Genomic DNA, 25261 nt, shown 5'->3' on the forward strand with positions numbered 1-25261 from the left:
TGCTTGGGGGTGCCGGGCAATAGAACATGAGACAGCGGGCAGAAACCGATACAGGACATTCCACCTGAACATGAAGAAGAGCAACTTTCCCGTGCAGTGACCGAGCACTGGAACAGATTGCCCAGAGAGGTGTGGAGTTCCTGCACTGAAGATACTCAAGGACTGAACGCCATCCTGTGCCATGCGCTCTAGAATGACCCTGCTTCAGCAAGAAGGTTGAACAGATGAGCCACTGTGGTCCCTTCCAACCCACCCCATTCTGTGATGCTGTGACTCTGGAAGGGGCTCGTGCAGGCAGAGCCCATCCATCCGTCTGTCCAGCTGCTCCAAGTGAGCAGTGGCTGCAGCTGGAGTGAGGGAAACCAGCCTTTGCCTGGAGTTGCCTTTTGCCACCAGTAAATGCCCTGCCTGGGGTGTAAGGAAGGAGGAGGCCTTTCTGTCACAATCTGTGGCAGTGCAGTAGGAACACAGTAACAATCCTCCTTCTCTGGGCATCATCAAAGCTGCTGCTTAACATTTATTGCAGGATACCATGCACTTGCCCTGCTACAAACGATAACTGCTTGCTTGTACATCTTAGGTTTTGCCATCACATGCCAGCTCATTTTGTAGTGAGACAGAAAATCTAACAAGATAGGCAAGGACTCCCATGCCTGTCCATTCAAATATCTGAATCAAAAGTACCCCAGACCTTCCTATGTCTTGCAGGCCAGTACAGGACTTGAAAAAGCATTGCAGATCTCTTTCAAAGGGAACTGGCCAAGCTGTTGTGAGTCTTGCCTGAGGAGTTTGTAGTTGCTGGTTAAGGAGAACACGTCTGCCTTGCTCTGGTCCTGTGGGCTGCGGGTTCAGATGGTTTTGGTGTGCAGTGGGTTGTGGTCTGGAGGGTTGATGCACACATGAAATTCTCTAGAATGATTCCTGTGTGAGGCAAAGCCATCCAGTCTGGGTTGTTTCGTGCTGAGCCCTCAGGACACTTGACTCACTGCAGTGGTTTGGTCCCTTGCACAGACTGGGGCCTACCTCAATGCAGAATTTTTGCTCACTAGTAATGTTTCGATGATTTGATCATTGTAGCAAAACATATTTATCAGACTAAGTACAGTTTATATCTTAGAAAATTTGCTTTGCAAGATTTTCAGTGGTTGTGACTGATACAATTGATGTGTACTCCATCCCGTGGCCACTATTAGCAGGTAGAAACAAAATTTTAGTTGTTTTACATGGGAACTAGATTGCAGAAGAATTTATGGAGCATTTCTTGGGTTTTTTTCACAGTTTGGATTTTGAACTGCAGTCTATAATCTTACAGGATGGCAGCAAAAAGACTGGATATGCGAGGGGTTTGCACAATCAGTCATTTACAACCAGTACAGTTTTCCCCTGGTTATTTTAAGGAGGACATTACATGTGAAACCAAACAAGTGCTCTCCATATCACTGGCAGCACGTGCCTTCTGTGTGGTCAGTGGCTCTGCTACACCTGTCCTTTGATGTAGAAGTTAGGATTGAATGGATGCCCTACAAGAACTCTCTCTGCTCTGGTGTCCAATGCTGAGCCCTGCTTTGTTCAGTTGCTGGTGTGGCAATAGAGCTCCCATTCTGTAAGGAGCTAATGAGGAAGCTTTTGCAAAGACAGCTGAATATAAATGGCTTTGCACTGGGTTAATGGGAACGTCCCTTCCAGCCTGTGGCCTGTGAAAAGTGCATCCTGGGTCTTCTCTAAATGGCTGAGAGAGAAAGAGAAAGAAAACACACAGATATCCTTCTTCACTTCTGTCCTTCAGTCCTGTGGTTACTGCATGACTCAGGAAGAAGGAACTTTATCCAGTGAACCAAAGCCTAGTCAAGATATCTTCAATCCTATTTCACTGCTTTGCAGCCTTTTTCCTAATGCAGTCAGAGGGGGTTTGTATCCTACTCTTGGCTCTTCCGTACTTTCCCAAACCTCACTTCTTAAATTCCCTTTAAAAGAGGGATTCTTCCTTGTTAATTACCATTCATTTTAAGGAAGTAACTTTCCCCTAATGAGGAAGTGCTGAATCGCATTTGTGTCTTAAGATTTTTCATTCAAAAGTCTTATGCAATATTTATACTGCTACAGTTAAAGTAAGCAAGAGAGCCCTCGGTGCCGTGGCTGTCCGTGCAGGGCAGTCGGTGTCGGTGCCGGTGCGGGGCTGTGGGTGTCCGTGCAGGGCAGTCGGTGCCGGTGCCGGTGCGGGGCTGTCCGTGCAGGGCAGTCGGTGCCGGTGTCGGTGTAGATTTGTGGGTGTCCGTGCAGGGCAGTCGGTGCCGGTGCCGGTGCGGGGCTGTCCGTGCAGGGCAGTCGGTGTCGGTGCCGGTGCCGGCGGGGCGCGGCCCCTTTAAGGCCGCGGGTTCCCTGCGCCGCCCGCCGGAGCCGCCGCGCGCCGCTGGGGGAGCGGCGTCACGTGGGGCGCGGCGGCCTCGTGACCGGCCGCGAGCGCAGCACCGGGGCCGCCGCTCCGCGCGCGCCGCTGGGGAGGGGCCGCTCCCGTCCCCGCCCGCCGCGGGCCCCTCGCGCCGCCGCCGCCCCCGAGCTCCGGCGCCCCCGGGCGGGGCGGGGCGGCCGGCGCGCGCCGGGCCCGGCGCCGCTTCCTGGTCGGCCCCGCGGGACGAGGCAGCGCCGGCCCAGCATGGACAGCAAACCGCTGCTGCAGGAGCGGCCCCCCGCCTACAGCCCCGCCGCGCCGGGCGCGCCGGGCTACGACTACGGGCACGGCAACTACGGCGCCATCCCCGCCCCGCAGCCCGGCTTCCAGCCGCCCCCGCCGTACTCCTACCCGGGCGCCGCGGCCGCCCCAGGTGGGTCACGGGCGGCGCCGACTCCGGGGGGCTGCGGGTGGGGGGTCCCGGTGTGCGGAGCGGGCGCCCGAGAGCCCCGCTGCCCCTCCGCTGGGGCGGGGGCGGCTGTGGAGAGGTCCCCCGGCTGCCGGCACCCGGCGGGGGTGCCCCGGGGCCGCGGGCTCGGGAGCCGGGCTGGGGCCGGCCGGCGGCAGCGGGGAGCTCCCGGGCCGCTGCCGCGTGCGGCTCCCCCGGCCGAAGGCAGCGCAGGGAGCGGGTGCGCCGCGATCCAGGTGTTCCCAAGCGCCATCTCCTTTGCCCTCCTGCCCCCGGGGCCCCCGGGGTGTTCGTGCTGCGCTCTCCCCAAAATCCCCGCTGGGATTGCGGGCATTCCTCACACGCGCGGGTTCCCTGCCTCGCAGTAGTGGCAGAGCCGCCGCTGTGCTTGGCACTAAAACAGACCCCAAACTTGTTCTTTGCCTGCACTTCGCTGTACTCTGGTTAATGTTTGTTTTTTCTGACACACTTCAGTAGTCTGAGAGAGACTTAGTCAGGTGAGTAGATGCAGTACTTTCATTAACAATTAATACTGACATCTGCTGAAGAAACGAGTAGCCTCTCAGGAAAGGGGATTGCTTCAAAAGTTACAGAAGTCACACAGCAGACACAGAAGACACAGACCCGTCCTTGAGTCGAACCCTGAGGCTATAGATTGATTTTCCTGTTGATAACGTGAAGCTTGTTTTCCTGCAATACAGGTATTAGTGGTTATTTTCAGTTTGAATAGTGAGGTTGCCACACTTCACAGATGGATAGCTTGAGTGAAGAAAGTCTGAGAACTTGGGAAATAAGCTCAAAATGGATTATAACTGGGCAAACTGTGCCTTTATTGCACTGCGTGCATCTAACCATCCATTTCAAAACCTTTGTTATAATATAATTTAAATTTTTTTAGTAAAGCAGTTAAAGCCTTCTGTCTTTTATCTACAGCCATTAAAATTACTTATTCTTTTGCTAACAACATGGACTTTCTGAAAGTTGGGGCTTTTTCCTATACTATCTCTTTCTGCTTGCATCCTATCCTATCCTATCCTATCCTATCCTATCCTATCCTATCCTATCCTATCCTATCCTATCACCTTGCTTTCCAGTTAGAAACTTAGTATATGGAATTAAAACTTGAAAATAGAGGAAGATTTATCCTTTTTTAAATCGTTTGTCTGCTGGAGTGGGGCATTCTTGATATATAACATCCAGAAGTGGAAGCTGTGGTCATTGTTTAAACAGTTTTTCCCGGGTGCTCAACAGCATTGAAACAAAATCTTGAAGTTAATTATTAGCTCAGTGTCCTTTTGGGATGGTTAAATTGATACTTGGGTTTATGAAGTGGCTTTGTTATTAGATGTGCCAGGTGTTCCAGTTCTGATTTTGATAGAGTTTAATCAAGACTACATTCCTCTTTATTATTTTCCATATGTTTTGATGTCACACTTGTAAATTGTCATTGTTCTGTGTGCCTTACGTGTGGTGATTGAGGTTTTTTTCTTATTCTAGGGTATCCTGTTCCTCCACCAACATCACAGCCAAACTATTCGAGCACGTACACCATCATTCAACAGCCTGCCACCACCACTTCTGTAGTAGTAGTTGGTGGCTGTCCTGCCTGCAGGTAAAATGGCTCTTGAGGAATTAAACTCAGCCTTGGGTTTTGTTATTTAATGTAGAGGTATCCATGTGGTTCCTTGGTTTTCAGTAGCTTTTCTTTGTGTATTACAATTAACTGAAAAGGCTCTAAGATCTAGGAGTGGAATGCCTTGGTTTGTGTAGTGAGAGCTTGTCCTGGTGGGCTCGTGACATGAGCTATAACGTGAATCTGTTCTTTAAGATGGAGGAAGATCTGTAAGTGATGTTTTAATGAAATGGCACTTCAGTAACAGATGTAACAGGTCAGTTCTTGGGGGAAAGCATGACAGGAAGTCCTTTCTGATGCGTTTATGCCTGGTAATGGTGAGTAGCATGATTTTATTGTGAAACTCTGCAATCTTTGACCACAGTCACTTCTGGTTTTCTGGCAGTACTGTGGAAGAACTTCTGCTGTTGTGGTGTGTATTCCCATTCCCAGAACAAACTGCAAAACCAGGCAGGGTGATTGTCAGTATTGGCTGGAAACATTGGTGTCTTAAAGCTTTAAAAGATCTCTAAAAGTCCTTTAACTGCAGAAGAGCAGAGAAATTGATAGACCAGACCAAAAATGTCAGTCTGCTGCACTGGTGAAAACCAGAAAAAGTGGTCAGCTGTTACATGGAGTTGCAGCAAGAGGACAACTTCCCCCTTGGAGATCACAGCCATAAAAAAGGAAGGAGGCACTCAGTTTTCTCCCTCGTGCTGTAAGTCAGCTGTAGTCCCTTTCACTTCTCAATTCTTCTCTTCCTGGGATATTGGCCGTGGCTGAGGACAGAGGGATTGCTGCTGGTGCAGTTCAGGCACTGCTCTGCCTGGCCAGCTGTGACTCAAATGCAGGCTCGTTGCCCTCTGTTAAAGTGTACAGGAGTTACCCTTGGGGTGTCTTGCAAGGAGGCTCTTGATACTCTGCAGGTCTGAGCCCTTCCTTGCCTTTCAGAAGGTGTAGGAAAGCTGCCTGAGTCGCTGAAGGGATTCCAGTTTGGTGTGTGAGTGTGGCAGAGGATGTCACATGGCAGAGGCTGTAGCCCAAGTGGTAAAGTTGGTGTTTGAGAGTCAATACCTGCCTTCAAAGGTGGATTCAAATAAGAAGTATCCTGTGGTGGTATGTAAAAACAGGTGCCTGTTGAAATGGCACTAGTTAAGGCTGAAAAACCTGTACCAGCTGGAGCTATTGATCTAGAAGGTGTGTGTTCTAAACTGGGGGAAAGCAAGCGCTGAGCTGTTCAGAGGATGTGGTAGATCCTGCCACCTGAGTGATTACATCAACATGCTGATGCTGTAGCTCAGCCAGAAGACAGGGCAGATGTTGTGCATGGCTTGGAGAGAGGCAGGCAGTGTATTTATACACACAGGTTTTCTGGCCCTGACCCCAGGACAGCTCAAAGCATTTCACTGGGGAAGTGCTCTTGGAAATAGCTTAAAATAGGTAGGCTCTTGTTGTTATTATTTTTTCTTTTTCTGGAAGTTCATAGAATATGCTGAGTTGGGAGGGACCCATCAGGATCATCTAGTCCAACTCCTGGCCCTGTACAGGATACTCCAAGAATCCCACCATGAGCCTGAGAGTGTTGTCCAAACACTTGCTGAACTCAGACAGGCTTGAGGCTTCTAGGATGGTCCAGGAAGGACTTCTGAAACAACCATTTGTGCATATAATACATAACTTTAGCCAAATTTTTGAAAATGAGCAGTCTGTTGTGAGTTGTTTTTAAGTGATCTCACTTGAATAGCTTTCTTAAGTCATCAGGTATGCCCAGCTGGAAGTACCCATTGTGGACTCTTTCCCCTAAAGTAAAATACTCTCCACAAAATCCTACTTTACTCTTGGATCCTCAGTTTCTGGTTGAGGCTTTGAAAAAAATAAATTATGAGGAGAACTGTGAAATATTCTGGATCAGGGAATCCCAAGGATGAATAAATGTGTCTAGTAATGATGTGTCAGTCTCCTTTGCCCTGTTACAGTATTAGTTCCTAATTGTCCTTAAAACAAGAGTCAAGTGTCAAGGTAGGAGGGAAAAATCTCAGATTGCTGGGTTTTTTTTGAGTAGTCATGGAATTGATAGTGTATCACTTCACAAAAAGGACAGGGAGGCTGGGTGAAAAGCATAATATTGGAAATATTCATGGGAGCCTGAAGGGCCAGGTTCATATTCTGGAAGGTTACACTGTCTGCTACTTTTAGAGAAAATCTCAATCCTCTTTGACTTCTCAAGAACTTAAACACAGTTCTAGTTTAGTTCCATGTCCTGGAAACCTATTTTATGATGAATGCAATGTGCAGCTACACGATGAATACTGCCCCGAACAGAAAAGTTGTTGAAGGGGCCTTGAAAAATACTAAAAACTATTAATGGTACATAAAAAACTTTGTTATTAAACTACCAGGTCAGTTGTCCTTTTACCTTCCTGGTTTGGTGGTGCATTATTGTTTTAGAAGTCCATGTGGTTTAGATCACCAGGAAGAGCCTTGTGTGTGGCTGTGGGATGATGTAACTGATGGAGGAACCTAAAGGCCATCAAGAGAATTTCTGCCATCGGGAATACAAAGCAGTCTGTTGCCCTATGGCATGTATTTGTGCTGCTGATTGAAATCAAAACCATTTCCAACTTAAAATATATGGTCTTGAGGAGAAATATGCAGTATTGGTCTCTTGAATTGGTGTCTATTTTACTGCAGTCATGAGTGATCTTGCAGTTAATAAGCTGGCTCGAGTACAGTCCATCTTTAGGCTTTTTTTATGGTATTTAGTCATAAAAGTACAGAGTTTCTCCAGCAGTAGCCTCTCTGAAGTTGGTAATGTGCCTGTGGTGTCTGGTAATTGCATTCCTGCCCTTCTCCCTCTGAAGCGCTGCTGCCATCTGAGGGATGACTCCCCTGTCTCTTGCTCAGAGCTGTTCCTCACGTCGAGCTCCTTCATCACTGGTCACTGTTGCTTTCTAGTTACAGACTGCAGTTTTGATGTGTTCCATCCTTGTTTGCACTCTCAGAATGTCTTTGGTGGTTGGAGCCCTGTTTTCTCAGTGTGTGTTCTTCTCCCAGCCCTGATGTATAGAGAATTAAACTGAGTTGCACAATCTTGTCAGCTTTATGGCTTCTAGTTGACATTTAAGGTTTGGCCAAGTCCCGCTTTTAAGCTATTTTATGTTCCCGAGTACATGTTGAGTCATTACAGGCATGACTTCAGATATCCTGCTGTGGAATTATCTTTTTAGCTTGGAGAATGCAGCCTGGCTGCTTAACTTGTGGTTACTTTCATTTTCTTTTTCTCTTTCTTTTGTTGTTGGCGATAACTAACTGCTGAGGAATGCTTGCTTTCCTGTTATTTAACAGAAGAACGTTCCTTTTAAAAAACTGGAAAAACATTCTCTTGATCTGATAATTGCAGAAGCCAATTCCCTCAAAATCTGGGGAAGAGCCTGTGATGGGCCCTGTTGGGTTTTTATTTTCCTCTTCAGCTGTATTCAGTTGCTTGGGAGAAAGAGCAAGGGAAAGGACTCACACTGCTGCAGCTTTCACCCTGCCAGCTACAGGGCATCTGCTGCTCCAGCATTGTCGTGGGTCTCAAATTATGCCAACACTGAAGCTTCTTCCTCAACTGGAAGATGAGACAAGTTTAATTAAAACTGTATTTATTCTGAGATGTCTTACGGCATTCTCCCTGCCACAGGTGTGGTTTTTGTTGTTGTGATGGGTTTTTTTTTAATTTATTGGGGTTTTTTGACTTGACAAAGTTATAACTTCTCAGGTTTCAGTTGAAATTTTGTTCTCGTCAATTCCACACATATCTCCTGAGGAAATAGATTCTAGAAAAATTGCACTTAGGTGATCAAGTCCTTCCAAATTTCATACTTAGGTGATCTGCTCTTCCATTATTCCGGTTACAGATGTTGTGTGGGCTTTGATAAAAGGCTGCTCAGGATACAGGCTTTCTATAGTTATTCACAACTATATTTAAACTGCATGTAAATATTCTTAGTATAATTTAATTAGATTCACTGGTTAAATATGCAAGGAATTAAAAAAAAAGGCAGCAGCAACACATCTGTTAAGAGAGCCTGTCTGAGAGTGTGAGCAAACCTGAGGATTTTTGGTTTCCAGCAGCAAGCTGGAGATCCTTCTGAGCCTTGTGAGTGAAGCAAACTCTGCAATACCTTTTTGAGAGTGCTGTGGAGAGGACAGGGAAGAAGAAAGCCTTGATCCAGCAGACTGGGGCAGATGCCACGAGGGCAGTTTGGAATTCCTGACTGGGAGAGCTGGGACCTTTCCCAGGTCAGCAGCAGCTGCTGAGCAGGAAGCTGCTCGCTGAGCAGAGAGGAGGGATAAGGCTGCAGCAGGGTCCCAGATGAGAACAGCACAGCTCTGGCTGCTTCTGAGGGGTTTTGTTCCACTGCTCTGACCTGATTTGCAGTCATAATCAAAACACATTAATCTGATAAAGTCTAATTTCTTAGAAAAATAAGGCACAGCAGGAATGTATTCCTTATGGGACTGTATAAAAATGGTAATCTGGTCTCTAATGCCTGGTCTGTCACTGGCCCCAAATTACAGCAGGTTTTTTTTTCTTAGAGTCACCATTTGTCTTGAGGAGTCCTTGTGTGATAGTTAGGATTTCACTGCAGCAGTGAGTTGTCCTGGGAGAGAGGAGGGAGCTGCCCTTGTTTGTTGCTCACCACAGCAGTGCTGATCGTGCTGTGTGTACAGACAAGGGAGGAAAAGCCCCAGCAGGGCTCAGTGGGGCTCACCCTGCTGGATGTGCACCCCACAGAGAGCCCTGGCTGCTGTGCTCAGCCTCCTTTGCCAGGCTGGGCTCTTGGTGTGCAGCCTTGATCTCCTGATTAGAACTGGAATTAAAGCAGTGGTGCTCCTGCTCCAGGGAAGGCTGGTGGTTTGGAGGCGTTTCAGTAAACACAAACAGCTAGATACAGGCTGCTCCCATTGCCAGGATTCCTCTGCTTCTGCAGCCAGGCCTCTGTATAGGAAATGGGGCCTAAAGCATAAGGAAATTGAGATAAATCTGTAAATACTGTCGTGCCTCTTAACTTGGAAGTGATTTTTTAAATATAATTGCAATTACATATATGTATATCTTGTGCTGAGGAGAACAAGCCAGTGGCTGCATAGAGATTTGGGCTTCTTGTGAATGTGGATCAACAACCATTCAAGATGCCATCAAGCTGAGGCTGGAGGAGCTGATGCCCCTGTTCACAGAAATCAAAACTGTAAACATCCAGTGCTTACTCAGTAGTTCCATATAAAATTGTCAATTCTTTTTCTTGTGCAGCTGCAGGTGAGATTTAAACATTCTGAACATAGCTGCTGCTCTTGCATTAGCCAGGAGATGATGAAGAATCTCTGGCTGGTTTTGTTTGTATGTTCAAAATAAAAGATTTATTATGTAGCTGCTATAGTCCATGCTTGTCCCTGGTCTGATGTTCCCATTCAAATCTAAACTTTGAAACTCAGCCAACCTCTGTAGCAGAAGATGGGATATGATTTGAAAATTCCAGGTGGTTGGTCAGTGATCTGTGTGGAGGATAGCAGTTTTCTCAAGTGCAGTTTATTTTCATGTCTTGCAGAGCTTGTACAATCAGCCTGTCTCTGGTTACCTGGGGTGATCCTTTGAATGTATTTGTAAGGTCTAAAAAATGCTGATAAGCCCACATTTAAATACTGTGATGTAGTGATAAGTCTAAAAATGCACGTGTTAAATCAGACCAATGCTGTGCTCACAGATCTCATTATCAACCCTCTCATCCTGAGCATTTGACTTAAGATCTTAATGGGAGAGTTACTTTGAAAAAGGGGGTTATCTGAAAAACAATTTGGTTTCAAGTACTTGTCAGTGGGCATAATTGACCTTACTGTATGGAGTTGGCAGCTGCAGTTATAGCTTAAATGCAAGATGCTGCTTGCAATATAAATAAACCTTTCCACTTTATTTTTAGAGTGGGAGTGGTGCAGTTATAATCAGCTTTTATGTGGTGAAAATTTATGTTTGGTTATGTTAGTGAATCCACAGTTTGAATATGGAGTCTCTAATTACTCCACGTCTCAGGTAAGAGATACAGGCAAAAAATATCCATAGTCTCCCTTATAAAAAGTATTTTTTTTTTCTTTTTAAATTTAGTAACTGGCTAAGCAGTGGTTGGGTAAGTGTTCGTCTAAAATTAGGTGCTGACATAAATCAGGAGAAGCCCAGAAGTGTTTGTGTGGCTAATGCTGTAATCACACTGTTAGACATGGCAGGAGCTCTGAACCATCAGGTGTGGTGTGGGGGTCATGCAGGCACAGCTCTGCTGCTGCTGAGTGTCCCTGGAGCTGTGCTGTGCTGCTGGCCTGGGCTGTCCCTGTTCTTCTCCAGTGCTGACCCAGCTCCCTGGGCCTTGCTTTGTCCCTCTCTGGGCCTTTTCCCTGGATCTGGTGTTGAATATGAATGGCAATTTTTTTAATTTTTAGTTTTAGTTTAACTTGGCATTTTGCACTACCACAAAACACTTCCAAGTAACTCTGTTTAAGAAGAAGAGAGTTTGAAGGAATTCTCTTTAAAGTGTCAAGGACATGTGGTGACCAGTGGACCTGGGCCCTGCAAGCTGGTGAAGAGGTTGATAGGAATGGGTTGTGCTGTGCTCGTCACTGTTGGGGCTGAGCAGCAGTACCCCATTGATCCCTCTGTGTTTGATTTGTGTGTTTATTCTTTAAGGTCACATCAATGGACTGCTTATACTCCTACCTGAGCACTCTGGCTTACTTGTCACAAACGTAGGTTTCAGGGCAGGAACTGAATATGGAATTATTAAGAGATGAGGAGAGGATTTCAGAACAGTTGTGAAGCAGGAGTTGGGTGCCTGCAGGAGGGAACTGCTCAGTGTGTGTGGAAGGAAAAGAAATACAGCAGCTGTAATGTGCTGTGTGCATTTTCCAAATAATGTTATTTGTGATGTCATTGAAATGCCTGCCTGGAAAAGGGGCTTTGCCTGTCTTGGGTCGATCTGCAGTGTGAAAACTGAATCTTGAATTACTCAGAAACCTTGAGAGTGTGTCTGAGCCTCTCCATACACCCAGTGTGTTCCTGGGTTAACCTGGGGAGAAGCAGAGGCCTCACCTCCTGAGCTTGTGCTGCTGGTTTCTGTTTGGTCTGAGGCTGGTCAGCATTTTGTGCATTTCCCAAGTGCAAATTGCCAAATTCAGCTGCTTCATCCAGACCTGATGGTTCTGGCTGAACACTGCAGTGTCCTTTTTGCCCCTGTATCTGTTACTGGTGTGTTCCCAACAGTCCTGAATTTCTTTGCATTCCAGCTCTAGTAGCAGAGTGTTCCAGGAGATGGCACTTCCCCGAGCTCCGGCTCTCAGGGCAGGCAATATGCTTTACCACAACAATGCAAGATTACTTGAATATTGAATTGAATATCTGCCCAGAGAGACTAGACAGTGAGAGATGAGCTCTGCAGAAGTGTTCTGCTTCAAGACACACTCCTCAGGACTTCAGATCTGACCCTTTTTGCCAGAGCTGGACCATGTTTTGTGGAGTGAGTTTCAGTAGTGCAGGTACTGCTGTTCTTTTCCCAAGGCTCCACAGCACTTTGGGAGAGCCTCCTGTTCTCTCCCCATGGCTCTTGTTACGCTGAGTTTGTGGGAATAGCCACAATGCCCAGCACAGGCTGCACAGCGCTGAGCTGTGGGATACTCGTGTGCTGAGACTCGAATCTATGTGCTGATGTGAACTTTGTCTACATTTTTTAGTTGCCTTAAAAGATTTTATCTGAGGACATGAAATGATAAAGCTACTGCTGGGATCAATGGTAACCTGACAGTTCCTTTATTTTATACCAGATACAGAGTTAACTGTTATCTCTGCAAACAGAAATAAAGTGCATTAAAGTGAGGGAAAGCTTAAGGAGAACATGAGCTTGCGTAAGCAGCGGAATATCAAGAACACTTGGAAAAGCCTTTGGCTTCTGATGCTGGTTGAGGGGAAGGGGAATGGTTCCCAGGTTTAATCAAGTTGCAATGTTTCAGGCAGTTGCTGTAAGGAAATGGTCTCTTGAGCCTGCACCTTCCTTCCTTCGCTCTATTTACACGTCCAAGAGCTTGTCCCTGACTGCTCCCAGGGGAACAGCAGCTTGTTGGCCTTGGCACTGCTCACAGCCTGCACTTCAGGGTCACTCAGCTCTGTTTGCCTTGACTTTCACTGTACCAGGAGGATACATCTTGTTCAAGTGTTTTGCTAAACTCCAAATCTTGACTATTTAATGTAACTGCACAAATTTCTAAAGTCTGAATTCTCTGGCTTTTTGTCTGTCTTCAATTTGGGGGATGCTCAGATACAGCACTTCAGAAAGGAGTCAGGGATTGAAATGGAGGTAAATTTCTGCTGTCATAGGACTGTGCTGAAACAAAATTTCCTTGTGGTCATGGAGTTGGGAGTCAGCTGGAGCCATGTGACATCAATAATTAGTTCCTCTGCAGCTGTAAAGAGAGATCAGTTTTGAGAAGTAAAAACCAGGAAGAAATCCCAAACCTTGTACTTTATCTTGCTCTGTAAAATGGTGTGGTTTCTCCTGTCTGCCAAAGCAGTGAGTGGTGACTTGGGGGCAGACTTGTTGAGTGTCCTTTGACTGAGTGTGTTTTCCCTTTTTGCAGGGTTGGCGTGTTGGAGGACACCTTCACCTGTCTTGGTGTTTTGTGTGCCATTGTATTCTTTCCAATTGGGATTCTGTTCTGCCTTGCACTGAGGCAGAGAAGATGCCCCAACTGTGGGGCAGCTTTTGGCTGAGGGGCTGAACGTGGACGTGCTTACTGAAGCTACAACTGTTAGCATACTCTTTCTAATGTAAATGTCATGTACAATCATTTTATTTGCTTCAGACCTGTTTTGTAAAGTGTGAAGGAATTTAGTCTCTTGCATGTAATTTAAACTTAATCTTCTATGAGCATGTGCATTGCAAAACATGAAAACCTGACTTGTTTTCCATGTTTAGTGGCACCTGTTGAAAACTAAATAAAACTGCTTTTCCTTTTGGAATCCTCAACTTGTGGCTGGATTATTAAGTATGTTACTGACATGTTTGGTGTAGTCTGAAAGCGGAGTAGTAATCCCAGCTACAAGGAAGGGTATTTACCAGAATCCTTATGATGATGATAGATGATGTTTAAGACTGTACATGTTTAGGGCATCAGATATTTGAAGGAAGTGTTTTAAGTGCTGTGTGTGTCTATAGCAACAGCTCCTCTCCCCCACTGCAGACAGAGGTATTAACACACAATCAGAGCCCTGTTTTAATTAGTGAGGATTTTGCTCCGTGCAGGGGCTGCTGTTGGTTCACAGACAGCAGAACCTTCTGCCTGTGGCAGGAAGAGGTTGGGACACTGCCAGCTGTGAGCTGCCTTGAGTAAAGGCTTTTGCATCTTAGATTGTTGAATTCTGTCACTGAATTACCGAAAGCTCAGCCAGGCTGGGTTGAGCTGCCTCTGCTGTGCTGTAGAAGATGGGCTCAGGTGTGAGGTGCCCCCTGAAAAGCTGGTGTTTCAGGTGGGTGTTTGTGCAGGGCGCTCTGCAAACTGTCCTCGGCCTTGAACTTGAAAGGCAGGGTGAGAGGAGCCAGCACATGCTCATATACTATTTTTTGATATTAAGTAACTGAAAGGCATTTCACATGACTTGAATTCACTGTTTATAGTAGTAGAAGTAGGCACCACTAAACGAATGAGCCAGGGGATGCTGCAGGAAACATGGGCATGTGTAAAATAGATTGATTTAGAGTAAGGATTAATCACAGGCACAGCTCTGCTCTGGCTGAAGTTAAAAGCTCAGTTTCACTTAGCTACTGCACTTTGCCACACTCAGGCCTTTGCTCAGCTCCTTAACAAAAAATTTTCAACTTTAAGCTGTTTTTCTTTGGGGTAGGCTACAGTAATGGAGGAACTTCAAAAACAACTTTTTATATTGGCATTTGAGAGAAAAACATGGCACTGCTTTATTATGAACTTTTATCAGACTTAACTTTGACACCAGTTTTTAAAGACAAAATTATCATTGAAGAATGTGTTGACAGTGTAACATTAGACTGCAAATGAGTTTCTGTTGACTTGAAATTTGTGTGTGAACATTAAGCAAGGCATTACAAGTTGTCTGTTCATAAGGGGATAAATATTTATTTATAACCTAAGGTATCTTTCTTACACAAAATAACATATAATCATTTTTACAGGCAATTCTCTATTCTGGAATAAGGCAGTTACATTCTTCTGTTTGAAAAAAAAGAATCACTGTTATCTTCTTTAGGTGGTATATGCAGGCTTATATTCTAGAACTTACCATTGCAGCTTCCAAGCAATGAATGCCAAAGATTCTGAGCTATCACTTATTCTGATTCACTAGAGTATCCAAACTATCTCCAGTATTTTCACAATTCCTACTACAAAAAAAGGCATACTGTAAAATCAAGCCCAAGTGCTCAAACACTAGCCCAAAGCAATTACCTCATTAGAAACTACAGGTTTAAAAAACATCAGAGCTCCATTCCAGTATGTGTCTACTGTACAGTAATTACATTTAAATAATTTTTTAGGACAAGTTGAGATAGTAATTGTCATTGCTGAAAGTGGGTGCTGATAGGGAGGAAGCAGCTGCGTCTGAGCCGTGTGTTCATCGGATAATCGGGGCTGATCTGTCATTTGTCACCGTGGGTCTGAGTTTCACCGTTGCAAAGGGGTTTTCTCCACTGAAAAGAAATGCATGAAGTTACTTGAAGGCTTTCTGCAATCCAACCCCAAATTTATTCATCAGGTCCTTCACTGTCAAACAGTAAGTTACGGTTCTGAGACTCAGGGGTTCTGTGCAACTCTTAAGTTTAACTTGAATTTTTAAAACGAATTTACATAGGAAGAATCACTTTTCCGTGAGCCAAAAATATGGGATGTTAATGCCCATTTACATCTGGACTTTTTTAATAGCTCCCAGTCTTCAAAGATTTTTGCTTTTAACCCTCACAGTCAGTTACAGAAGGATTTTAAGTCCTGCTCCCTTATCAAGCTACTGGAAAAACATGTTTTTCTGAGAAGGGCCTGTGTATTGTGCTGCACTTGAAGCCACCCTTGAGGAAAAGTGCAACTAATTTTAGCCATATTGTTCTAGCAGTGACTGGGAAAGGCCACAGAGAAAATAATGATAAACACACTTATTTCCCCTTATAATCAATAAAGTAAAATAAGCTAATGTAAAAACACAACAAAATCAGTGTAAAACTATTTTACCTTAGAAAAGGTGGTTTTATAATGCCATTCATGTCAGGTTTCTGTAAAAAAAAAGAACATTCACATGAATTTGTAGAAATGTGCTACAGGTGATCTTGCTGTCCTGCTAAGGAAGAGACCCTGTGTATGGCCAGTTTGGTTTTAATACTTCAAATTTCAGTTGCTGAACCAAAACCTGTCAGGCTTTCCAGTGCAGGCACGCTGTGTTTCAGGACCTCATTCAGCAGGTTCTTAACTCATGCTTGGCTTGTGATTCCAATGAAATTGCTCAAGTACATCAGCTGTAAATAGACTTGGACCTTAGAATTAGGCCTAATTAACCCTTAAATTCAAGAAAAATGAACACATACCTGAATTAAATCTTACTGAACACAAACCCTCCTCAAAACTATGTCAACTACTAAAGTCTTTTTTTTTATAGTTGATACTGTTGTGCATATTACTGTCTTGTGTAGCACAGCAGGAACAGTTTGACTGTCAACAACCATTCCTCATCTCTCCTTCTTAAAATCCTGAGCTATTTTTTCTGGGTATTCTGAAACAAAAATAAGATGCCTTGAATCATTTCCTGCTTCTGCACAGGAGGCCCAGTGAGCAGACTGTTTTACACGCCTGTAAATCCTGTATGAATGTCCAAGGCAGCCCAGTATAATGTTGGGCTTATTGCCAAAGCCTATGGAGATGTGGGGCTTGGGGACTTGCACGGAAGCAGGAAAGACATGGAAGTTCTGCAAGAATGAAAACAAATAGTGACTTTGGAACAAAACACTTGGTTGCAAGTGCAGCAGCTCTCCTCTACAGTTGTCCTAAGATGGGGTCACAGCAGCTGCTGTGAGTTAGGAGGTGCCTCAACAGAAGTGGTCATTGTTCTATACTCCAGAAGTTCTAATTTATTTTGGTCTTGCTTTCCCTGTAGAAATTTAGATTATCAATAAGGATGTATTTGTTTTCCACTCCTAGGAGCTATTAGTTTCCATTCTGGCTTCCAAAGAGATTGTACAGCTCTAATTAGAGCTCTGCCAACTGACTGATCTGCCATTCCTCTTGAGTTTCTGGTTCAACAGGAATGTTAGTCCACAAACCTTAATTTATTCCTAAACCCCCTGACCTAATGCCACAAACCAAAACAACCCTTAACGTGACTGTTCCTGAGAATGGAGTGCCCCCAGCAGAACGCTGCAGGGATCCTGAGACCATTTCACACGTTCTGTAATTCTTTAAGCTCTTTAGTCAGTCACCTGGTCCAGGGCACAGAACTCTCCCTGCTGGACTGGCACCTCCCAAGGGCTTTGGACATAATCACACTTGAAGGCCACGTTGATCTGCAGGTGTCAACAGCAAGACTCAGGCTAAGGGAGCCACCATCAATTCTGACATTACACCATTACTGAGGCTCAGGGCTTCTTCATTCAAAAATGAAAGCCACAAATATGTCAAAATACAGATGCTGGTCTTCAGAATAATTTTAGAAGTTCCCAGATAATTTGTTTTGAAAGTAACTGAACACTGGGATTTAGGTAGTATTTCTTGATAATGATTTTATGCAGCAGAAAAGCTTCATTCCTCACAGCAAACACTGTTCCAGAAACACCACAGCACAAACTACACACTTCCTACACCACAGTGTTCATTACTGAGAAATAAACTCACTTACTTGAATGTGGATTCAGATATATTTGCTAATATTAAACTGTTCTGCCTCCCCAAAAAAGTGCAAATCTTTTCTGGAGGAATATTTAGATTGGGTGGGAAAAAGAAAAAGGTATCCCAAAACATGACTCATAGTGAAATGGAGTAATATCTCTACCTGAGAGGAGCTTCACAAATAGCCAGCAACAGCTTTCATGCTTTCTTTCACACTTCTTGTATTTGCAAAGTAATTTTACAAATGACAGGTGGCAGGAGGTGACCTGTTCTTTTAAGAACTAGACACAAGTCTGTGATTTGATTACAAAAGTGATTATAAAGGCCACTTCAATTTCTACTGTAGGATTCACCAGAATACTTAGAAAGCAAAAACATCTGTCAGCAGGTGAACCAAAAATTTGTTTGGATGCTGTATTGAGACACAAAATATTTTAGTCATGCCAATAAATAATACAATTTTTTAGTTACTGGCAGCCAATTGTATTATTCTTTGATTCCTAAAGTTTCCCATGGCACTGACTAATGGAACTTTGCATCTCACTTTGGTACAGTGTCTCATATTTTAGCAATGCTAACCTTATTTTATTTACTTTGGTTTTTTTGCCTTCAAAATGTGATCTCTGCTTCAAGTGGCTTTTTGGAGAAAGTCTCAAAAACATCACCCTTACATACACATCAGCAAAATACTTACTTAAACAATCGGCAAGAAAAAAGCTTGTAATTGCCTAATTTGATTAGTCTTCATTTTGAATCAGTTGGAATGCTGCTTAAATAGCAGAAATAACAGCATTGTAATACATTATCTGTTCATAAAAATGTATTTTCACTTAGCTGCAGCTTTGCTGAATATAGCCAGGAGTTAGAACAGCTCTCCCCTGGCAACAGCTGCAATCACAGAGTTTATGCTGCTCTAAGTCCCCTGTGCCCCACAGCTCTAACATCACTGGAGGTGATGGATTTGTACTCCTTTCTGTGAGAATTTCTTTTCATGTTTAACAGATTCCATGGCTGAGAAGTTTTGCTGTGCAGGGTAGGTCTCCTGCTGTTGTCAGTTATCTCCCTGAACAATTCTCCCTTGCTGTTAGGATGGCTGGACTGAAATGCCACAACCCCAAAACCCCAATGTTCCTGCAGACAGACGGGTCAAAGGGCTGGGATCAAGCACAGGCAGGTGGGGTAGGAGATCCCAGGGCCTCATTTAAGGGCCCGTCCATCCAAGCAGGGTGCAGTATTTTGTTCCTCCATTCCCTGCCCCGGGCACTCACCGGGCCTGCCTGCTCCGCTCTGTCGGTCGGCGTTTTCACCGCAGCTCCTTTGGCAGGCTCCATCCGTCTGTCTGTCTGTGCAGCCCCCAGGTAGTCTGGCGGTGGGAGGACAACTTCCCCTTTCTCCACGAGGTTCACAGAGCTAACACTTCGGATTGGTGCAGGGCTGCAAGACAGAAGCCAACAAATTCCATTGTCAGGTGCCAGAATGCAGCTGGCACTTCTCCTCGGCACCAGGAAAGCACAGAAGTGCACGAGCTGGGAGTGAACAATGGTGCATGTCCTGGAGCCAGGGGACTCTGAGAGTTAAGGCTTTTCTAAAGCCACTCCTTGGGTCTGTGTCTAACCATTGAAACACATTCTTACCATAATTAGGGCATTGTACTACAGACTATTAGAGAGTACATGTTACTGAACCTCAAAGAACGTGAGCACAAAAATAACATTTTAAATAAATGTTAGTGAAGATCTGGGCATTTCTGCAAGTGCCACCCAAAATGTTACCTTGGCACTGGGGCAAAGGCTTTTTCTTCCGCTGATTCATCCAGTGGTCTGGTGTATGATGATGGAAACCATCCTTTTCTGTAAAGGGAAAGGTCTTTTATATGATATAAAATTGGAAAGATCTTTCAAAACACAACAGTAGAGTCAGCAAACAGATTTAACTTTTGAAGAAACCAGTTTCTGATGATGCCAAATTAGTGTGTAAAACCAAATATGTGCAGGGATTTTTCCTTAGAGGGAGACCCCAAGTCCCTAGTCAGTGACAGCCAGTAAAAAAGGTTGAAAACCATTTACCAATGTCTGCTAACATAATTGCTGAGACACACTTATACTTCATGTTCAAGGTGGTAATGATTATCTTACAGTCTGGTTGTGTCGTGCTCCCCATAAAGCCAGCCATCCTTTTCCTCAGCCACCAGCAGGGTGATGGTATCCCCCTGGGCAAAGCTGAGCAATGTCTTGTTGCTTCCAGCAGTATGAGGGAAGATTGTCTTCACTTTTTGCCTTTTCATTATATTCAATCCCGTGGCAACAGAAGTTGAACGTGATAAACTGGCATCATCTGAATTCTCTGTCAAAAAAAGAAAAAAAAAATTAGACACACAGAAATAAATGCAATTAGTAATCTGAGAGGAAAAAGATAAAGGAAAACTCAAGTGAAAATGGAGTTCTGAGACTTTGTACTTGGACACCTCTCACTGACAGTGTTTCTTATCACCATGCAGTTCTTAACTGCACATGCTTTTATATGCACACACCCAGCATAATAAAGTGGAAACAACAGGCAGAAAAAGTTCTTTGAGTTTTAACTGGCTACTTCTTTCCTCTTTTGGCATGAAAAGTACTAAACAATCCCACCTGTAAAAGGCCTTTGAAAATTTTCCCTTGTGAAAAATGGAACTGTGTATAAAATCCAACTGACACTTTCAAATGTGCCTCAGTACTCAGCTTCAGCATTGAGGAGACTTGCAGATACTCAGCACTTTCTGGACACCAGATGTTTATCAGAAAAAATATAAAGGAGGGCTTAAAACTGTATGTTATTTGACTAGTACAATATATTGTAAATGTAAAAGAAATGCTGGAATTTCTGTTACACATTGAAGAGTTCTGCATTGCTTATGCTGTGGTCTAGGCCTACTTGTTTCCCATATCACAGAAAGTATAAAAAATCAATATATTAGGCACTTGGGAAGCAAATCTTGTAAGGATTTTAAATTCAGGAAAAGAACTACAAGAGTGTGTGCATTTTGACCCATGTGCATTTCTCCCTCACTGCTACATGCCCTTAAAGGAAGCCAGAGTGAGACTGTCAGTGTTTGTGGGCACTGAAACACTCAGATGTATCCTGTTCAAAATCATGGAATGCCTTCTGCTGATAACATTTCAAGCCATGAGAGCAGTTAAGTTGGGTTAATCAGTGACACAAAGTAATTAAAATGGAAATCACCTATCCCGACCTGCAGTTTACTGCAAACAATTCTCATAACACATGTCTCTCCCGTTAGGTAAATGATATAAATCCTTTGTAAAGGCCATTTCCTACTCCTCTATACATCCTGAAATTCACATCACAGTAGAGGCAGAGCAGCCCTGAGGTAATTTTGAACACTGCAGGATGTCATTCCCACTTACCCAGTTTGCAGGGCAGGGACACTCACCTGCTGAGTGATTCAGTTTTTCAGAAGGTGCTTTGGGAGCTGTTGCAGGGTTGTTGAACATATCCACGAGAGGGCTCGTGTACGCCCTGCCTGTGGGAGCTGGGGGCACTTTGGATGCATTTTCTTGAGGATAAAAATCATTTCCAATCTGGAGCCACAAAAACAACAGTATCACAATACTGAGGGAACAGCAATAGCTTTTTTTGCAAGATTAAATTCTAGAGAGCAATGCTTAAATATTCCTGAAGGATACACATTTAAACATGACATAAAGCCCACATGTTCCTATGGAATTGCTGAACAAAGGTTTGGAAGAGGCTTGATAAACACTTGCTAGTGGGAAGGCTACAACAGCCTTTTTTCTGCAAATAGCATGATGATCTCCAGATTTTTGTTGTCTAGACCTTTACTCTAATCTTTTAGAAATTCAACAACTGATGATGACACAGCATACGAAACAGCAGAAATGAGAATTTTACTGTATTCCAATAAACTAATAATCATGAAAGGAAGAAGGAAAGAAAATAGAAAATAACATTTTTCTTAAGTTTACATTGAACTACTGGGTATGTAACTACTATTACTTATGAACAAGAATGTAGGAAATGGAATGGCTGGAAGAAAAGCAGTCCTGAGGCTGAGTTCTGCAGGAGAAGCCTAGGGCAGCCAGCTGAGAACTGAGCCTTGCTTGGACACGTGCTCCTCCCTTCTCTGCTGTGTATTTTCCCCATAGCAGAGCTGCAGCTTAATGATCTTGGTTCCACACCCAAGCCCAGTACATTCCAGCTGAGATACACCATGCTGAGGTCCAGCAGAACCTCTGGAAGCCCCTGCAGAGCCCATGGCCACGAGGAGCAGCATACCAGGGCGTTTCTCTTCACCATGGGCGAGGGCTGCGGCGTCCCCGAGACCGGCGTGGAACCAGGGGTCCTGATCTCATCTATCATCATCCTGACCTTTTCAGGCACCTTGGTGGCATCACTGCAGATTTCCTCCCAGCCAGGCAGCTTGGATTTTAGGAAGTCCGCACACTGCATCCAAATTAAAAGGTATTTGTCAAAGATAGGCTTTGTCATAAAATTGCACAAATCTACTGGATAACTGCCATTATACCAAAATGTTTACACCAGCAAAATGGAAGTATTTCCTAAGATTCTTCTAAGGAATACCTCTTTGAAACAAATAAGATGTTGTAAAAACAACTCTTTTGCAGGGTCAGATGCTGGAAGTACCTGATCAGTCCGTGTATTTTTTTCTTAATACATGATTTAAAAAAATTCACAGTAACCCCTGATTTTTGCTACAATACATTTCATAGAATAACATATTGTAAACATTTTCTGTGAACTGGGCACAACACTTGTCTGGCACTTCAGTTCTCCTTAGCTGTTTCTGACAGCCTGGTCTACATGCTGCAGGAAACACTCAGTACTCCTGTGTGCCTGAATTTCACTGTGTGCCTGAATTTCAGGAGTTTCATTTCTGTTTATGCTCACAGCACTGACCTGAACGTGGTAGAAGTGCATGTGCTGGGTAAAGCTGCAGTGCTTGTCAACCAGGAAACAGAACCTTCTTTTCTCTTCAAGGAGAGCTTCTCTGCAGCCTTCTGCAATAAATCTCTGAATATCACTTTGTCGAGAGCTCACGGTTTCCAAATACTGAGGGGAAAAGGGAAAAAAAGAATCACATAGAGCCTCTGAGTTTTATTTGATGCTGCATCCAATTAGTTAAGTAAACTCTAAAAGCCTTAGAAAAGCTTTTGGGAAGGCAGGGTGGGATAGGGTGGCTCTAGTTCTGAGTCCCTCTCTCCCTTCCCAGATCTGACTTCCCTGATCTCATCAGGTGAATGTATATTGTCCCTACAGGCAATTAACAGCTTGTTTAGGGGTTGTGAGGGGGGTGTGTGTGTTCAAATCAGACTAAGGACCTTTGTCTGCACCACTGCAGCTCCATTTATTCACACAAAGCTGTGATGAGGAGGGGGGGATATGAGTTACTAAAAAGACTGAACTATATTTATCTGAGATTATGAGGATTCATTAAATGCTAATCCTTGAACTCAGACCCAGAACCTTCACAAAACCTGAACTCTTATGAAAGCAGGTTAAAAGACAGGCAGTAAGAAATAGCAGCTACTGTTACCTACACTTACTGTACTGTGTTATACACAGAGATTTCTTTGAAAATTAAAACAGATATGGAGAAAAACAAATATAGGCTAGCACAAAGTACAAGTGTCGTGCAAGTAAAAAACTCAATGGTAAATATTTTCAAGGAGACACAGGACAATGAGAATCTGATTTACTAATTTTAAAACCGTTTCTCTTCAGTGTCTTGCCATTTCAGATTTCACCTCAAGATGGCAATGCTGGATTAAGGGCAGTAGGAAAGGCAATAACACAAACTGGCACTGCCTACTTAGGGAAATGACTCTGTAGCAAATTACTACTGAATTTGCATAGTTTAGCTGGCTCCCTGTGTAGAGCTCTGCATAAAGGTGCAGTTACAGATCAATTATTGGTCAAGGGATGAAATCTAGGAACCAGAAACTTCTGAATATGTACAGTGAGCAGTGAGAGCTCAATTGCAGCTCCAGTACGAACTCTAGGAGTGCCTTTAGCACACACCAGCTTTGAGGAACCACTAACTTTTTCTGTTGACAGAGAAAGAAACAAATAAGAGACAGTGCACTGACCTCCATTTCTTTGTGCTCATACTTCGTTACATTTCGTGCTCCTTGGCTTTTCCTTCTGATTTTTTTCAGCTCAGCCTGAGACTTCTCTAAAGAATCCAGTTTGCTTCTGTGTTCAGTTTGGTACCTTTTTAAAGTTGCCTGCAATCAAAGCATTTACATAATTTCATAGTGCACTCAGCCTTGTATCTGGGTAAGGGACTGAAAAACACGACTGTGATCTCTGAGATTGCTCACACACCCCAAATGACTTCAGCAACTGCTGTAGTTTTATAAGGAGCTATGAAGTCATACAGGGGTTCCCTTTTTGACTTAAATTAAGCATGAAAATCTTGGCTATCTTTATATATATAAAGTGCATTTCTATTAAAGTTTGTATCAATTAATTAAATCTTGGGAAACAACATCTAAAAAAATTCTTTGATTAGCAATAGACAAATAAAAGAGGAGTTTTAGAATTGAATGTACTTACAGTCATATATTTTACATCCAGGTCTGTTTTCTTCTCCAGTTCAGATATAATTTCTTTATGAAATTTTTTGAACTTTAAAAACAAATGAATTAAGGGTTATTAAAAATTGGCAAAAGTAATTTATAATTTTATAATCAAAATGAATTAGAAGAAATCATTTAACTTACACTCTCCTCTAGACTGTCATTAAGTTTCTTGTGTGTTCTTGAGATTTCTACCAGAACTTGGCCTGTTGATAAACACACAACTATATTGGTTTCTTTCTTAGACTTCTGAAGTTAGTTAACAAAGAGCAGTAATAAAATACATTTAACTAATATACTCATTAATGGTTATATTTAAGAGGGGTAGGAAATTTGCTGTTGCTCATCGCAGCAGCTGAAATGAATAATTCACTCTGGCCACAGACAAACCAAGCCGTTCATCAGTGATAGAAGAATAACTAGTCATGCATTGTTATGCAAAAGGGCCCTGGAGTGCCAGGAAATATTCCCTTCTCTCCAGAGCAGCTCCTGCTGGTTTAGTTAAGAGCCTCTTTTCCTGCCAAGTCAGAGAATAGCACACAAGTTGTTAGTACCCAAATAGCTGCTATCCATTTCATAGTCTGAAAGCTAAACTTCAATGTTTATTAAGTTACTGCACCTTCAGAGTCAACAAAGCAACCTTTCAGTTCCCTCACTGCACACCTGCTAAAACAGACCTGATCCACACAGGAATTCCCACCTGTGCTGCATTAACCAACAGCCAAGGCAAAGCAGATTCCTCAGCATCCTCTCAACAGAGCCCGAATATCCATTCTGCTCAGCTGCCTTCCAGCACGAACTTATCCAGCCCAGGCAGGACCGTGAGCAGCTGAAAGCTGAACTGTTCCATTTTGCTTCAGCAGGATACAGAGGGAACATCCCTCCATTGCTTCAGGAGGATACAGAGGGAACATCCCTCCATCGCTTCAGGAGGACACAGAGGGAACATCCCTGCATCGCTTCAGCAGGACACAGAGGGAACATCCCTGCATCGCTTCAGCAGGACACAGAGGGAACATCCCTGCATCGCTTCAGGAGGATACAGAGGGAACATCCCTGCATCGCTTCAGCAGGACACAGAGGGAACATCCCTCCATCGCTTCAGCAGGACACAGAGGGAACATCCCTGCATCGCTTCAGCAGGACACAGAGGGAACATCCCTGCATCGCTTCAGCAGGATACAGAGGGAGCATCCCTCCATCGCTTCAGCAGGATACAGAGGGAACATCCCTGCATCGCTTCAGGAGGATACAGAGGG

The 25261-nt window shown here is 44.0% G+C and overlaps 2 protein-coding genes across 2 annotated transcripts in view; one reads left to right on the forward strand and one right to left on the reverse strand.

The window, feature by feature from the left end:
- Positions 1-2499: 2499 nt before the first annotated feature.
- On the forward strand, positions 2500-13514 carry BRI3 (brain protein I3). Its single transcript, XM_038151198.1, has 3 exons — positions 2500-2822; positions 4356-4470; positions 13126-13514. Exons 1-3 carry the CDS (start codon positions 2654-2656, stop codon positions 13256-13258), a joined length of 417 nt encoding a protein of 138 aa, XP_038007126.1. The 5' UTR covers positions 2500-2653; the 3' UTR covers positions 13259-13514.
- A 1099-nt stretch (positions 13515-14613) lies between these two features.
- The window catches only part of BAIAP2L1 (BAR/IMD domain containing adaptor protein 2 like 1), a 35447-nt gene continuing 24799 nt past the window's right edge, over positions 14614-25261 (reverse strand). Inside the window, exons 4-14 of the mRNA XM_038151197.1 lie at positions 24147-24208; positions 23980-24051; positions 23511-23648; positions 22321-22473; positions 21679-21846; positions 20816-20963; positions 19518-19725; positions 19155-19232; positions 18651-18816; positions 15739-15779; positions 14614-15206 (exon numbers count right to left, since the gene is read on the reverse strand). Of these exons, the coding sequence (XP_038007125.1) occupies positions 15131-15206; positions 15739-15779; positions 18651-18816; positions 19155-19232; positions 19518-19725; positions 20816-20963; positions 21679-21846; positions 22321-22473; positions 23511-23648; positions 23980-24051; positions 24147-24208 (1310 nt within the window). The 3' untranslated portion in view covers positions 14614-15130. The remainder of the gene's footprint in view (positions 15207-15738; positions 15780-18650; positions 18817-19154; positions 19233-19517; positions 19726-20815; positions 20964-21678; positions 21847-22320; positions 22474-23510; positions 23649-23979; positions 24052-24146; positions 24209-25261) is intronic.

The sequence above is a fragment of the Motacilla alba genome, chromosome 14 (genome assembly GCF_015832195.1).
Source record: "Motacilla alba alba isolate MOTALB_02 chromosome 14, Motacilla_alba_V1.0_pri, whole genome shotgun sequence".
Taxonomy (NCBI): Eukaryota; Metazoa; Chordata; class Aves; order Passeriformes; family Motacillidae; genus Motacilla; species Motacilla alba.

Excerpts from the sequence above, each read along its gene's own strand:
- BRI3 (XM_038151198.1), top strand. The coding sequence starts at position 2,654 with ATGGACAGCAAACCGCTGCTGCAGGAGCGGCCCCCCGCCTACAGCCCC. Across the intron at positions 2,823-4,355 it reads GGGCGCCGCGGCCGCCCCAG|GGTATCCTGTTCCTCCACCA; the intron begins GTGGGTCACGGG and ends TTCTTATTCTAG. Across the intron at positions 4,471-13,125 it reads GGTGGCTGTCCTGCCTGCAG|GGTTGGCGTGTTGGAGGACA; the intron begins GTAAAATGGCTC and ends CCCTTTTTGCAG.